Raw genomic sequence first — 16,744 nt, 5'->3', positions numbered from 1 at the left:
GACTGGAGCCACAAAAACTTTCAACATGGGTGGAATTTAGAAACAGATATCCAAAAGAATAACTTTTCTCTTCCAGCCATGCCTTCAAAGTAAAGGTGAGCGAGTCATTCATACCCAAAGAAAGACATATCTTAAACCTCAGTGTGCAAGGGAATGTTGTCAGTCTGTCTTTGCCAATGGCTGGGTTAAGTACCTGAGCTGCCTTGTGATGCGATCTTCTGTGAATCCCATTCCAGGAGATCTAAATCGCCTTCTGTTCTAGGAGTTTGTGCCCAGAGTTGCTTTGTGGATTTTGACCTATAATATGGGGCTAATAGCCCTTCCCTACCTCTCAGGAACACACCATGTGAAGTACTCAATACAGTTTGATCCAATTGTTCATCAGTGTTATAACTGTTATTTGCCTCCCAAGTACTAAAACCTGTTTACCCAGTGTCAGAGCTTTCCCCTGATATTTTCAAGGAAGTACATTTAAGTTGTCAAAACACCATTCTGCAGTGCACTGAAATCGTGGCGGCAATGTAAAATAAAGAATAAATCTTAAATGGGTATTTGTACTGAAATTAGATTTGTACTGAAATAACATGGATATTACACTATTGATTGTTATTGTTCACGTTTAGCTGGATGAGAACCTTCTGGGTTTAATTTCATTTGCAATTGCTGAAATGGTGGTTGTTGCTCTAAAAGTTGGCTGTGTATTCACACAGAAATTGGGGAAACTTTGCCAAGGCATGTAGATCTCTGAAGAATGTTTTGGGCCTTGATTTTAATATGGTTGTTCATAGATGCTAACAAGCCACACTGCTGTTCTCTTGCTCTGGACAAGCCTTGCAGATCACATTCATTTCTAGGGGGTCTGCAATTTCTGAAACAATTGCTGAGCAGTAGTAAAGCAAATGCATTGGAAGACTTGCTTTAAAATTCTTTAGTAGTTGTTACTTTGGGATTTTTGGCCAGKGGCTTGGTGGGAAGGAGGCTGAGAAACTCTGGAAGAATCCAGACTATGAGACTGCATCAAGTGTGGCRTATTGGTGGAGGAGGTGTTGAGGTGGTAGCTAGAAGAGCATCTGGCCAGCTTGGGTGGAGTGCATGAAGAAGTATCTGCCTCTTCCTGATTTCTCAGTTGTTAAAGCTGGTGATATGTAGTTATCTGCGTGCCCTGGTTTTGCATTCTTTCCTTGGCATCATCTACTAACCTCTGTTTTGAACAGGCTGTTGGCCTCAATGGGCTTTTGGTCTGATGCTCTTCTTATGTGAAGTCTTCTCTTCATCAAGTCACTTTCACTTTCTTCCCGTATGAATTGCCCCATTGAAATCACTGAGGGGAGACATGGAGCTCACACTTGCTAAGAAGTGTTGGTATTAATTTTCTAAGAGGCAGAATGCCAGCTGCCTTTTTGAAAGGAGGCAGTGCTTAGACTTATGCTTCCACAAYGGACTCTTGAATTATTTCTAGTGTCAAAAGTACAACAGAGGCACATCTGGAATTTTCCTCTGGAGTATTTTCTGTTTTTCTATTGTGTTTTTAGTCCTAAGTGTAGTAATTAAACTTGGACATTTAAGCAACTCCATTTAATATACTAGAATGCTGAAGTGATGCTAGGTGAAAGGCAGTATCGAAAACAGAAACCAAGGGTTTAATATATATCTTGTTTGTATGCTTCCTAGTATTGCTCTTAAACTCTTGTGACGGCTTGAAAGTACCAATTTGTCAATCAATATTGATGCCTGTAAGYAATATTATTTAGCAGAGTAGCAATGGGAAATAAGTGAAGGTCAGAAGGAAACTCTTAGCCCTTTCTTTTGCAAGTTGTGATATACTTTGCTGATTTCGTTAGTTTGACCTTCTGTCCAGATGCCCCTTACAAAATGATTGGTCAGGCTGCCCACTGTAGCTTACCAGTAGCATGACAAACATATGTGTTTACCTGATGAGATGAATTTTATCTGGATCAGTGTTTTTATTTAATYCTGCCTGTCTGCAGTAATATTGACTAAAGGAGCTGCTGGTTAACTGAAATGTTGGTTCATAGCCTGAATATATTCTGCTTTCTTTAAAAAAAAAAAAAAAAAGATTGCAGTTTATCAAAAGCATTTAAAAAACAAAGATTTTTTTGAAAACAAAGTCATGGATTTCCCTGCATATATTATTGAGTTGCTTTGCCATATCTTAAAATAAAACAAACTTGAATTCAGCAGTGTCGTCTGTGGCTGGAGTCAGGAAAGGAATTTCAGTGTAAAGTTCTAATGTGAGAATTTTGATCTAGAAAGCTGGTGCAAGCTAAATCTTTTTTCTTACTCTTTTTTTTTCCTCCTCCTTTCTTCCTCCCCTCCCTAGCACTCTATACATCATGGAGCACTTTCTTCTAAGTGCATGTACTTAATTTCTATTCAGAGCACATGTAAAAGCTGTCTTGGTAGTGAAACCCATGTTTCTTCATTGTTTTCCTTTTTTTTTTTTTTTTTTTTTAAGAAACACTTCTGCATTTGAACGTTTCTTTGAGAAGCTGAAATGTGTTCGGTCTCCTCTGCCTGTGTGATGTATATATGTATGTGTGTATACAGATACAGTTATATATAGATTTAAGTAATCCTTCTGTTTGCTCTAGCACTGGTGTCTTTGTCTGGCRTCAGCACTGTTGCCATCAGTGACAGATTGGAGCTGTTTTGGGGGATGGGAGCCCAGAGTCAGCTGGTCTGTATCTAATCTTATTGCTGTAGGCTTGATCCTTACTAGAGGCAGCTGCCRGCACCTGATCCTGCACTAATTTCTCAGTAGTGGTCAGCAACTTGCTGGCTTTTTAATTCTGTCAGATGACACAAGTGTGCAGTCTGGATAAATTTTCCAGCAGTCTATGTGTTTTCTTATGTGGATATTGGTGTCTGTGTGGTGTAAGTGATGCAGAACCTTGGTTACATTGGGCTCACCTGTGTATTTTGTTTCCTCTACAGCGCTGTCAGAGATRTATATATATATCTGAATATGGATTATGTTTAGAGCACTATAATTTCTACAGCAGGTTTTCACTTAAGGTTCCACCAAGCAAGGTGATTTCTTAATATTTATTAGTTTTGACTGTTTCAATTAATTTTGTTGTTGGGGATAAGAAGATCCCTTCTTAAGGGTTTTGTTGTGGTAGGGAATAGAAGAAAATAAAAGAAAGGTTATTTAGCTGGACAGTAACAAGTATAGCCTATTGCTAGTAGAAACAACACAAACCTTCAAGTCCGTACTTACATCTAGGATCTTTGACAGTTTATTTTAGAGACAGCAAGACAACCCTTCTGAGTTCTTAATCCTATTTGTAAAACAGAAATTAGCTGCTTTAATCTCCTCTTAACTGTGTACCTTTTTGCAAGTTATTTAACCCATGGCTTTCAAAATAATGTGTGAAAATTAATCCGTCAAAACCCTCTGGCAGGTAGGAAAGTGTTAGGCTCATTTTACAGATTCATTAGCCTGAGGTATGATGTGGTTAAGTAACTTAAGAGTGATATGGACCGCTCAGTAGCAAAACTGGAAGTGGAACACCTCGATTCTAACTGCATTTCCTGGCTTTCTAATCACTTTGATTTCAAAGTTAACATTTAGCCACTTGCTGCCTTGGTAAGTAATTCAGCCTTGTTTCTACAGAGCTTTACTCTTTAAAATTTATAGAAAACATCTATTGCAATGAAAGAGAAGATATCTAACTCAATACTCTGKACTGGAAAAAAACTATTTTCTGTCTGCTCTGACAGCCTGTTGCAACTGCCCCTATCTTAAGGAGTATACTTTCTTTCCTTAGACTATTTCCTGCTTTCACTAATAGCTTTTCAGTCAGGCTATGGTTCAATTAACATTTCTCAATGTCAAAGCCAGGTTAAGCAGTTCCTCTTCCTAGCCTTTCACTCCTGCTCCCATGCTACCCCTTTAGTTCAGCATGTGTGGTGCCAAGACATTGTACTGTACCAGAATTAAATATAACAGTTCTTTGTAGAAATCATCGTGTGGCCTCATAGACAGTTGTCCTGGCATCCTTGAGGGGTTTGGGAGCTGGAGCRTGCAGCTAAGGGAGAAGGAGTGGAGCAGGAACTGCATAAGCCAGTTCTGTAGCTGAGAAAAATGTCCATGGAACCATAGTTTCAGACTGCTGCAAGCCTGCCAAGGAATCACATCTGCTTTTACTTCAAAGCCTGTAACAGAATGCTTTCTTTTTTTCTTGAGAGTATTGCATTGCTTATAGAAAGTTGTAGTGAAATATTCAATTACTTTTAACTCATTCCCTCCTCAACTAGCACATGGGAAACCTATCAGCATAGAGATACTCATGTTTTTAATAGCTTTAGCATTTGTGATAGTTCTGTTTCATGTTTGGTCRTCACAGTGGTGGCTGAGAGCTAATCTGTGCAGGCAACTGCTCCCAAGCAAGATCACTGTTAATCGAGAATAGTGTTTTCAAACCAACTACAGCCATTGATTTTTCTGCATAGATTAGACTGCTGATACAGTAAGACATGGCCTAACTGTCTGTACTTCTTTGATGATCAGACTTTACCTGTTAGAAATGGGAAGGGAGAAGTTATATCATCTGTAATTCTTTTGTTACATTTTTTTTTCAAGCAGAACATTTTAATGAGAAGCTTAAATGCGAGTCTGTTTTTCCTAAGCCAGCTCACAGCTAGAATGGTGCTTTTCTGCTGCTGTAAAATCATCACTCTCTTCTTTCAGTACATTTCTATAATTTCTGTAAGTTGTTTAGTGTTTTTAAAGTAATCCTCCAGCAAACAAGACAACGCTCTTTTCCATAACCCTGAATATTTTATCTTTACAGATGTGGGGGTAAGTCAGTTGTTTGTGTCTCACAGGCTCCCTGCTCATGAAGACTCTTGTCCTGCAAAGCTTTGCACTTGATAAAGAGTAATGCTTGAGATCTCAACCCTCTGGAAATCTATAGCTCTGTAGATCTTTAAAGAGCTGAAATTAAACTCCTTGAAGATCCTGTTTACAAAATCCTCAGTTTGAAATCCTTATTTTGTTGGAATTCCTCAAGGTAAAGATAGTGGGCTGCCCCATGGTATACCTTGTTCATGCAAATACTGGCATAATAAAATGGTCTGATGCTATCACTTCAGAAGATCTCATATGTAAGTAAAGCTTATATGTAAGTAAAGCTACTTAGCTCTTCCAGGGAGCTTGCATTGAGAAGCCTGCATGGGAAGAATATTTAACACAACAGATAGGCTTGTGGGAAGTGGCATTCAAAGACCAAGAACTAGGTTTTTWATCAGTAGAAATGAGTAGCGTCTGACTGTTAGTGTGTGCTGCTCAAATCAGCTCAGGTAGCGTTTAAGAGAAGATGAGAAAGCTCAGAAAGTGCACATGCCACAATAACAGAAAAATCATTCATTATTTGAAATAAGCAGACAAATACATGAACAGGGGTATAGGTCAATATGAAATCACAGAAAAGAAAAAGGAAAAAAAAAAAAAAACAGATCAAGGCTGGGGAAAGTGAAATATTTCCCTGAAGAATAATGTGCTAACTAAGCAAGAAGTTGAAAGTCAATTAAGGAGAAGCCATTTGCCACTTTTTCTCTTGCCATAAATATTATTGCGTGTGGCAGAGTCCAGAAACACCTAAATAACTGTGGAGAAGGCTGCCTTTATGAGAAATGTTGCTAAATTGCATATTATCACTGGCTACAGTGAGCTAAAGGCTGGGTRTATAGATATTAAGAGCTAAAAACAGTACAAGAAACCACACAGTGCTGGGTATGAATCTGTCATTAAAAATCTAACATAGATAATTACCCTCCTTGCTTTTATAGCTATTTAATGTTGAAAAGTCTCTTCATGAAGACTTTCTCCAAATAAGAGAAATTACTTGGGTTTTGAATTTGGGTTTTGTTTTGTTTATTCAGAGGTAAATTTCAGAGAGGACTTTTTTTTGATTACTACTTAAGCTTCTTAAAGGATATTACAAACAAAGAAGAGTGAAGTGGATCAAAATTACAGAAAGTATTTAATGTTCTTTTTATAAAATAGGAGAAATGAGGGACCTGAGCTTTTGAGGTCCCTTAGGAAAAATTGCTTTCGTCTTGAGAATGATCATAGTCTTGCAGAAAGTAGGTAAGAGGGCATTTGTGTCCATATGAAGTTCCAAATGCAAGGAACAGCTAGCAGATTAGTTACTGTTCATCCTGCCTTTGGCAGTCCTTGAGGATGGACATAGCTATCTATACTGGTACACATTTCTTTTCACCTAGTGTACCCCAAATTAAAAGTCATTATTCATAGCAGGTAGAAAAAGTGAAAAGAGCTTCTTTCAGAAGGCCTGGAATCACTGATGGTGTCCCAAGATGCGGTGAAGTGAGTTGCRTAAAGATCTTGCTACTCCTGAAAGAAGAAAGCAAATCAGCTATTTACTGTGTTTGAAAAAAGGTGTCTCAACTGGTTTGGGCCAGACAATGATGACCTCACAGCAGAACTGTATTTAGCAGGAATAAGTTCATTCTGAAAAGAGCTTCGAGAGAAAAGAGTCTTTGGAGAGAAACGGAACTCACCAATTATAAAAACGTCAGCGATGCTTATTCTTTGTACGGTAACCAGACAACACCGTAGCTGGCTGCTCAACTTTTTAACATTTGCAAAACATGGCTCCACAATTCGGGGAAGCTTGCCAGTAGTTGAATTTGAATGCTGCAAAGGAAAGCACATTTATTTTAGTCTATGTGAAGTGGAAGGAGGAACTACTCAAAATTGTGTAAAACTGTTTGTTTCACATTTATTCTATGGCAGCACAATGACTTATGAATTTTGGAGCATGGAACTCTGATTTTAGAATGAGCCAGGGACTTCATTGCTACAGTCTGAGAATTAGTTTTATAATAAACCTTGCTACCTAATTCATAAAATAATATTTGGTGTTTGCTTCAAAGAAATTCTGGATGCTTCCATAGGTTATTATTGTTATAAGCAGCTTATTATTTTATTTTTCCATTGTCAGATTCTTGTTGTCATCTTTCTCATGAAGAGGTAATTGCACACTTAGCACAAGTGGCATTGCTGTGTTTTGTTTTTAAAGTAAATCTTGATGTAATGGAAAGAACACAGACTTACTGCAACTAAGAGCAGTTCTACTTCCCAGCCACTGCCCCACCAAAGAAAGCTGAGTGTGCATTTTAACAGGACAAAACTTTCTCTGCCTTCAWCTATTACTTATCTCTGTGTTTGGCTAGAAATACTGCTTTTGTGAAAGCACTAGTTTACATACTGGTTTGCTTCCATGGCTTCTCTTTTCRTAATTATCCATGATGGCAAACAGTGCCCTCACTGATGGTGGATTTTGTCATGATTGTATCTCCCACAAATAACTGATTTGAAACTACAGCACCTTCCACCCAGCTGTCAAGTGGTATTACTAGCAACAGCTGCCCTCTTCTACATTCAAATTCAGCCTCCAGTACAAAAAGCCATATGTCCTTTTCACAGACTTCTGTCCCCGGCCTCTCCGTGGATTCTGTAAAGCACTAGTTTTAAATGTCTGAGGCTATGTAATAGAGTTGCYCTGGGAAATTTTTAACCAATAGCTGTGAAATAATACAAGTTAGGTTAGAAAGTCAAGGGCAGTATGTCTAATAAGTATAAAATAAAATGTATACTCTGAAAGTTCATTAGGTAATTCTGAGAGTGGAATCAAAATTGCTACCATTTTGATTGTTAACACTAGGATCTGCAGGTTTATAAACCGTTCTGTTTGTGCCCCAAATGGAGATTTATGTACACAAAACTGTAATTCACTCATCTGTCATAAAACTTTTGCTAAAAACTCATTAAATTTCCAAACAGAAGCATTCATTATAAATCCCCAGAGAAATTAGTGTTTCTTAAGTATCGTTGTGTGCAGTGAGCTATCACGGGGCATTCTGAGGCAAGCAAATGAGGAAGCAGTTGTCTCTAACATGCAGCTATGAAACTAATGGATAAAAAACTTCCATCGGCAATACAGACGTATAAGGAATCATCTTTGTGGCCCAAGAGAGCCAACCAATGCGAGTTCAATTCACAGCCCTGCCAAAGTTTTGCTGTGTAACCTATAGTGGGAGACATTGTTTCTCCAGCACAGATTTTTCTTTTTTTGTCTAACAATATTCAGTGTAATTTGCATTGTTTAAATCAAGCTTATGCCTAAAAGCTTGCTACCTAACTGTGGGCAGCCTGATGTCCTAGTAAGCGTGTCACTCCGGGCTGCAAGTGACCTGCATAGCCRCAGTCTGAGAGCTACAGCCTGTCCTCATAGTGCTGGGCTCTCATTAGGCAGCATTACTTCTTCTAAATCAGACCTTCTGGTTAAAATGGCCTGACACCAAATAAATCCAATCCTTCCAAAAACACATATGGACCCAAATGTATGTTTCCTCATGAATTCTGGCAAAGCAGGACACTTTGGGGATGTGCCCTTAAAACAAAATCACTGGAAGTGGAACATCTCTCCGGAATGGATTGCTAATAAACCCTCAAGCGCTCCTGCCCTTCCGCTTCCAACACAAAACTGTGGATGGTGTTTGAAATGGTGGGACTAAAGCTCTCCCTGTCCCTCTCAGAGAAACAGATGCCAGAATTGAAGTTTCAGATTATACTGTTTAAAAAAATCTGTTTTCCATGACTGAGGTACGGGGGATAATTTGTTTAGTGAGGCCGACACTGTCAGTTGGCTGCTCTCTACAGTACCTTCCAGTGTAAAAATAAACTGCAGATGTTTGACACAGATGTGTCAGGAAACTTAATTGCTGTTTGGGGTTTGCAGGTGTCATGTGTTTTATGGGAGTTAAATCTCTGTCTTGGGGGAAGGAGGGAAGAGGTACATGGCACCAAACACAGAGAAGCATGTGCTGTATGTGACTGATATATCCTGATCTGTGGATGCTCTGTCCCTTTTGTTATTTAAGAAGAACTTGTTCTCGAGCCCATTTGTTCCTTAGTAAATAACATTAGTAACGAACTGTTTCTGTGATGGAAATGTTGAGAACCATCACCTGTTATTGGTTGGTGAAGGAGTTAAACACCTGGCAGGTGATTTTGTTCATCTTCTAGGAATGTCCCTGTAAGAGGGGTTCTTTTGTAGCACTTTGCTGTTTTAACAGCATACCTTATTGTCTTGCTGGAGGGTTATTTGTTCAGTCAGTGCAGCACCTGCTGAGTGGAGCTAATTTTGGACACACAAAATCATCAAGTCTTGCTTCCAGATTGGGCTTGCAAAAGAGRATTTTTGATGGCAGATTGGTCCAAGTCTTTCACCCCTTTGAACTGTTCAAATCCTCTTTTAAAGATGCAGGGATTTATGTTGGGCTTTGTTTTGTTTTGTCTTTAAAGCAATAGCGATAATGCTGTCTGTTTTGAACTTTGCAAGACTTGAGGAGTGAATGAGGTTGGCTAGTGTGTCTAAACACAATGTTTACAGTTGTGTTTCATTGGCTACACTTGATGGCTGGCACTTGTATGACAGACTGGTTTGTTCATTTTCATAGAGTAGCAGCTGATTACATTTTCTGTTGGCCATGGCTCTGCTAAAGTTACATTTTCCTATGCATCATTTCATTGTCTCAGCTGCTAAGTAATTACTTTGGAAACCAACTCTCTTGCATTTTTTTTTCTTTTCAAAATACACATATGATGGGGAGAAATGAAGCAATGCTGATTTTTACTTTTTATTATTAATACAGAGATTTTCTGCAGTTTCAGGTGTCAATTCCAGGATCATCTTCCCTTCTTCTCACAGCTTCCAATCTGATTTGGTTACACTGTTTAGCAGGAATTTGTCATTATGCATAATGAATACAAGCATGACAAGTAATGTGCAATTTGTTTTGTAAGTTGTGGAAGTAAGCTGCATTCTGGAACACGTGGCTCTTGGCTCTCTAGACCCAGCACAAATTTGAATCTGTAATATTTAAAAAGTTAAACCAAATTATTACTGGTTGGTAGATGAGTAATTTATGTCTCCTGTGGTTTATTTGTCTAGGGAAACAGCAGCAGCTGGAAGCTGAGCACCAAGAAATGTATGTGGAAGCTGATCATGACCTTCACATGAAGACGGGGCGTTCTGTGCAGCCACCTGCCGAAAGACCTGGGGAGAGGCGAATGGCAGAAATGAAGAAACTCTATGGTGCTGGAGCTGCCAAAATCCAGGCGATGGAGACTGCCTTGCAGCTTACCTTTGATAGGAACTGTGACAAAAAGCAGCCCAAATACTGGCCTGTTATTCCCCTCAAGCTGTGAGTACCCGGACTGTGCTCTGACCKGGCACAGAGCTGTAGTGATGTGTGCCTCACTCAGTCTGTGCAGCTGAAAGAACAAATAGCAATTTTTGCTTTTGGTTGGGTGGTTGGGGTTTTTTGTTGKTTTTTTTTTCTGTTGGGGGGATAGGAGAGAGAAGGAGGAGGAATGGTTCTTTACCCTATGTTCTTTTTATACTGTCTGTCAGTGATAGTCACAGTCCATTCTACATACATATATTGTCAAGTTATAAAAGGAGGGACAGTAATATTTTACCCATCTAAAGCCATAGTTTCTCTCATTTGATGCCAGCCTGCCTTGACCGTGCTTGTGAGAAATGTAGCACTATTCATTTACACTCAGTCAAATTTACGCTGGAAAAACTTAAAGCAATGCCAAAAAAAAAAAACCAATATGACTTGTCTGCCCTTCCCATTYAGGAAAGTGAATAGTTCCAATTTTATATTATTATTTAATATAGTAGCTTTTGGATCCCATTTAACACAGCACAGCTTGAATTGTTGTGTCTGCTAATCTTTGATTTTTGGGAACCGGGAGCCCATTGGCCTAGATACAACATATCAAATTACTATAGCCCAGCCATTTGAATTCTTTTTCAAAGGTTTATAGTAAGTCAGGAAGTTTTTCTTCCAGACTGATACTTAGCTGGCAGAAATTCAGCCCTAAAGCAAAATTATACAGAAAAATGTTTTAAGGAAAGGGAACAAAAAAAAGTGCCTGAYATGGCACCCTCTGTTAGAGGTCTGTTTAGCAGAAGAGACCCTTGAGAAGAAAAAGCAATACTGGGGCCAATGCCAACAGTGATTTTTGCCATTTTAATAAAAAGCATCTAATTGGTTTGATGCTTTAAAGAAAAAGAAGAACTAGTCTGGTAGCCTAAGGGTACATCTGTACACTGTATGTGCAGGCTGGAAGCTGTGTAGCTGTGAGAGCTATGTTCACTTCAGGTGCAGCTTCCCAGTGGCAATCTTTGTGTTGTATGCACACAGCTTAAACRTAGGCAGATTAGATGTGCCTCTCTGTGAGTTCATCCATCTGCACAGGCTGTTTAGCTCCAGTTCTGTCACCCTTTACTTTTGGTCATTTGCCCCACTAGTGGCTGGTGTGGTGGAGTGAGGCACAGCTGGTCTGTTTAAGAGAAGCAGAATTAGCCCCTTAGTACTGGTGACTCCTTAGAAAATGGTACCCTGAAAACTCATTCCAAAAGCTTTCTGCAAAGCACTGCTCCTCCATATCATTGTGTGCTGAAGATCTGTAGTTTGTGTTACATAGCATTTCTACACCAAGGCAAAGGAAAAATATACYGTTTTAATTCTCATAAATATTCCTGTATCCTTTTGGGAACAGAAAAAGTTGCAACTGAAATTCTTACAGTAATTCATGCCCATTGGGTCTTCTGTGTCTCTGTAGCACGTGTAGTTTGTAACACACAGCTGTAGTTGCTGTGCCCTCTGCAGCAGCCAGTTACATCAGAGCAAATCTGAAGTGCAGTTTTGAATCTCCTTGATCTTATTAGTGTTACTATGTTTTTAGAAGCACTATTTTTATTTCAGTTCCACCTCCTTCATTTTAGTGTGATGAGAGGGAGTTAAATTGAACACTGAAATTAAAAGCCCCCAGCCTCCAAGGCTTGTTACTGATGTGACTGATCTGAAAAACTCACGTGTGGAAAGAGAGAGAAAAGGGTTGTGGGTGATAGTTCTGCATTTGTCTTCACTCTTGTTTTTGGAGCAGTTTGTCAGAAGTTCAGTGTTTTGTTTGGGTTTCTCTTTGTTGACCAAATAAATTCTCTTCGTAACATCTTGTAATTTATTTTTTTTAAACAAACTTCCATACTTCTCTAACACTCCAGTTGTCGGATGCTAAAGCTTTCTCTTCACTGCTGTGTTTAAGGAAGGTTGCACTGTGAGCAAATGCAGTTTTAACATAGTGAGAAGCACAAAGAGTGTTGACAGAACTTTCACAGGAATGCTGATCAATGCCATGCATACGTGGTATGGTACAAAGTGAATGAAAGCTTTTGCATCTGCAGGGGGAAAGCCCTGTCCCAGATCATATGCGTAGATCTCTGAGTTTCTCTTTGAAATGTGCTTCCACTGTGGTGGTCATTTCTCCCCTGTGCAGTTCCTTAATTTCTGCCCAATTTCCAGTTCTTGTCTTGGATGTTTCTGCAACTTGTTCTGCTAGCAGAAGCAGAAATTCTGGTATCCCAAAGTATTTGTAGAGACCTCATACAAGGCAAACTTTGCATTCCTTTCCCACTTCAGATAGAATACACAAGAAACATCCTTGTCCTTACTGTAATTGTTTGTAAGGGGTTTTAATCTGTTTCATGAGATTGAAAGTAGAGAGACCTGGACATAATGTTCCCAAGGAATCATGTACATCCTAAGGCCTCAAAGAGAAGAATACACTGTTGCAGACTTAAGTTGCTTTTGAAAGAATCTCTTTACTGCTCCCAAACCTCAGGGGACAGGCTGTTGGTGGTGGTTGGCCAGGAATCCCATTTTGCTGGTAGTTTGGTGAAACTTGGAGATTTTCTGATGCAGTTGTTCTTATTCCATCTCCCCTGTCATTTTACAATTCTAAGAAATATCTTGCATAAAAACATCTGATCATGGAAGCAATACAATTACAACTCAMAAATGCTCATTCAGTGATGCTGTCTGTAACATTTCCTATCTTGCACATATGTATTATGCTGCAATCCTCAATTATGGGACTGCATTTTTTTTCCCCCCAAATATGATACTATGTAAGCCTCTTGAATAGAAGACAAATGCAATGTTATGGACTTGATTCTTCCTTGTCCAGAACTTTATGCCATTGTTTTCAGTTATGTCAACTGCTTGTGCAGCACTGCCCCATGGTAAGTCTTCATTTGCCGATGGTGGTATTCTCACTAGCTTTTCACAGCTCCAAAAGAAGAAGGTGCACTTTAAAGTCACAAGCACAAGTTGTCATACAARCAACTAGTCTTAATTTCAGAAACTCAATTTCCCCATCTGCAACATGGAAATATGCAGACCAGCCTCATGTTTGGAAGAAGAGTTTATGATTGGTTGAAAGACGCTTTTGAAGACTGGGGGAAAATGGTAATAAGTCTTTCTTACTGCAAGCATCTTAAAAAATAAATAAATAAATAAATAAAGCCTTTCAGAACAGGCAAGTGTAAGCTTAACATACAAATGAAGCAATAACCTCTACACTTCATACTGAAAGAAAAACTGCTTACACTTATACRTTGGTGACATTGGCAAGAATGTTTGTCCTTGTAGAATTATTTCCCTACAAAGCAGCTGACAGTTTGGTATGTCTGTATATACAGGCCAACTGAGAGGAAATTAAACAATTTTGATTAGCATAACTTTTATTTTACCCTTACTGTGTCCTTATTGATAAGTATGCTTCCACTTCGATGGTAGTCTTGTATAATGACTGGCTACAAGTATCATATACTCAGAAGGAGCTAAATATTACAAGGCAACTTAAATGTCTGTAACAGCCTTTGTGAAGGATGAATACATATGTAACCCATATGTTGTTCACTCTTATATGTCTTTTTCTGTTTGCAAAAATTTCTGACTTAGTCCTAAAAAGAAGTATTTTTCAAGTATCATCATCATCATCATCAAGTTTATGTTAATCAGAGTCCAACTCTTTGAATAGAAATTAAGGAGAGCAAGACTCTCTAATTCAGTTGCTTAAGTTCAGATTTGTAAGTATGATTTTTGGYGCTCTGGTCTGAATATTTTTGCTTGAAGAGGGGCAAGATTATTGCCCAAAATGTCTCTCAAAAGGAAACACCTAGACAGGAAAACACCTTGTTTTCCTTATAGTTTCTTAAAAGCATAAATTACTGGAGARAATACTATCTGATGCATCATATGTTCATGCCATAACAAAAGTTTGTCTTCGTGTTTGTGTCCTAATTTATCAACCATCTACCCTGTCAAACCTTCTCTGTTGTCTTCTGTGATCATGCCTGGATAGTCTGAAGGAAAATTCTCATGGGCTTCCTCCTACATATAATAGGAGCCTATAAGGGAGTTTCAACCACTGCTGAAGGAAGACTATACCTCAAGTACAAAGTTCAAGACCTTGCTTCTGTTCATATATTCTTACATAGCTGCAATTGCTGAGCTGGTGCACAGTGGCATGTGTAATGGAGCTCCAGGTAGGTGACAAACCATGACATTCATTCCTATTCAGGTATTCTCTTGAGACCTGGCTATTATAGTACAAAAATTGTCTGGACTCAGTCCATTCTTTGAAGTAGGTGAGCACATGTGCATCAAATATTAATTCAGGCAGGGCAGGACCAGCTCAGAAGTCTTGCTTGACCAAAGGTGCAGAAAAACTTGCTCATCTTGAGCTTTGAGTTTATAGTCAGGATTCTCTGTAAATAGACTTTATTAATTACACAGTCAAAGAAGGATTTTATTTTCCATTTAATCATGAATCATTTTGTTCTAAGAAAGCAAGTGAACAGAATGAGTGATAACATGCTTAGTCTTTGAAAAGAAAATACTTTTCAGCCTAATGATACCAATTCCACTGTTGGTTTCCTAAACTACACTGAGRGGGGTTTTTTGCCCCCAAAGCCTTCTGAAAGGCCAAAATACACAAAACTGCTATCCCCATGACTGTTGCTTACACCCACCCCAAAGAAATACATTTGTGGGGAGGAAGGGAAGAGAGCAGTGGAAAGGATTGGTAGGGCTGTTTTCCAAATGGAGCTTAGAGTGGTCCTCCTAAATTTTTTAGCTTTGTTCTAAATAAAGCAACAGTGTACCAAAACATGGATTCAATAAAGCAGTGAGGCAAAAATCTATCAAAGGCTATTAAACATGAAGCTACAACCCCTTTCTCAGGAAGTGCCTAAGCTGCACCTTACTAGAAGCTGGGAAGGGATAACAAAATACTGCTTTATTCATGGTCTGTTCTTATACTCTTCTCTAGACAGCTGCCATTGGGTGATGGCATAGGAAGCTAAACAGACCTTTCATTTATTTATAGCAATTTTTAGAGTCTGTCCATGTGCTTATACTGAAGATCAAGAGTGAAATATTGGCCCCGAGGTTCCTTTTTCAGGTCTCCCACACACYTTTTTCTTAGTGGCAGGAATCACCCCAGTGGCTCAACTCTGCCAAAGTTTATTGCCATCTAGGTCTGCCAGCAGCTCTTAATTGTGTGGTCACTCCCTAGCTGTTAAGTCAAAATCAGTTGATTCGGTAGAGCCTTAATACTAAGCTGTTTAAAGGAACCCAGCTTATTTGTAGTGAAAAAGGTTTAAGGGAAGCATTCATTTGTGCAATCAGATGAGCAGATCTATGGAGGCTGTAAACTCCACAGGCCTAAGCGTTCATAAGGCCATGTTGCCACAGCTAGAAGAGAATGCTTGAACCCATTTTTGTAGTACTCAGAGCCTTCAAGATTTTCCCCCTGCTTTGGTATAAAAAAAAAGCCTCTGCATCTATTTCCTCAGGCCTTTTAGCSAGCTTGCTCTATTACAAAACACCTAAAAATACATGTGGTTGTTTTCCATGTTGAACATAAAAGGTAAAGTTCTTTTTAGACAAATCCACAGAAGAGTTCATTCCAGGATTTCTAATGATTTTCTTTATTCCTATTTTCTCTCTAAAAATTACTGTCCTGAGTTTGCAGACATTGTGCTGAGGGAGCATGCTTACAAGATTCTGGTTCATACCATTTGCTGTGCTGTGAACGGTAGCAGGAATTGGAGGACCAAGATTCAGTCAGCTGTTTTGGTCTAGACATGTACAAACATCCAGCAAAAAAAGGTCCATACCCTGTGTTTCATTAATTTTGACTCTCACATGACTAAGTCTTATTCTCTTCCTTTGTATTGGAGAGGAAAAGATCTCCTGGGTCATCATGTCTAGTTTTTGCTACCTCAGGCAGTCATATTGTCTAATCCATTTCAGAAACTAATTAGGCTCCATTTTAAAACAAATTCTGTTTCCTGCCAGCCCCACTCACACTAGTTAAGGCTGTATGGCCTGCTGCTTTCTTACAATGCATGATAAAATACCGAGACTACCACAAGTTTATTTTAAGTTGTCCTTTGTGAAACAGCTTCAAAAGTCTAAATGCAAGTATAGATTAATGTATTTTTTGTGTTTTTTTGTATTGATTATGGTACTGTAATATCCTTCCTCTGAAGAGCAGGAAAGGAGTTACTGTTGTGACAGAAGTAAATGCTTTAAGCATGTTTTTACTTAATAACACACCAGAGGCCACACTTCTGGTCTGTAGCACATTAAACAAACTGATAAGTAATGACTGAAGGCTCCCATCCTACTACCCTCCTTTCATGCAAAATGGTGAGGCTGAACTAAAGCCTCAGCTAGGTAGGCTGCAATGGCTGAAATGAGCTCATAACACAAAAGTTTATTGAGTTGCTTTAAACAGAATAATCCTTCCTACAAGACTGTAGAA

The 16,744-nt window shown here is 38.9% G+C and overlaps 1 protein-coding gene across 7 annotated transcripts in view; it reads left to right on the top strand.

Annotated features, from left to right (window-relative positions):
* GEMIN8 (gem nuclear organelle associated protein 8) overlaps positions 1–12,083 on the top strand; it is a 28,465-nt gene extending 16,382 nt beyond the window's left edge. For all 7 annotated transcript variants that reach the window (XM_026062907.1, XM_026062911.1, XM_026062909.1 and 4 more), the window contains one exon: positions 10,008–12,083. In XM_026062907.1, the coding sequence (XP_025918692.1) occupies positions 10,008–10,264 (257 nt within the window). In that variant the 3' untranslated portion in view covers positions 10,265–12,083. The remainder of the gene's footprint in view (positions 1–10,007) is intronic.
* Positions 12,084–16,744: the final 4,661 nt, after the last annotated feature.

Source organism: Apteryx rowi, unplaced genomic scaffold (genome assembly GCF_003343035.1).
Source record: "Apteryx rowi isolate R43461 unplaced genomic scaffold, aptRow1 scaffold_196, whole genome shotgun sequence".
Classification (NCBI taxonomy): domain Eukaryota; kingdom Metazoa; phylum Chordata; class Aves; order Apterygiformes; family Apterygidae; genus Apteryx; species Apteryx rowi.
Note: the sequence above shows the minus strand (reverse complement) of the source record. Positions and strands in the feature narration are given on the sequence as shown.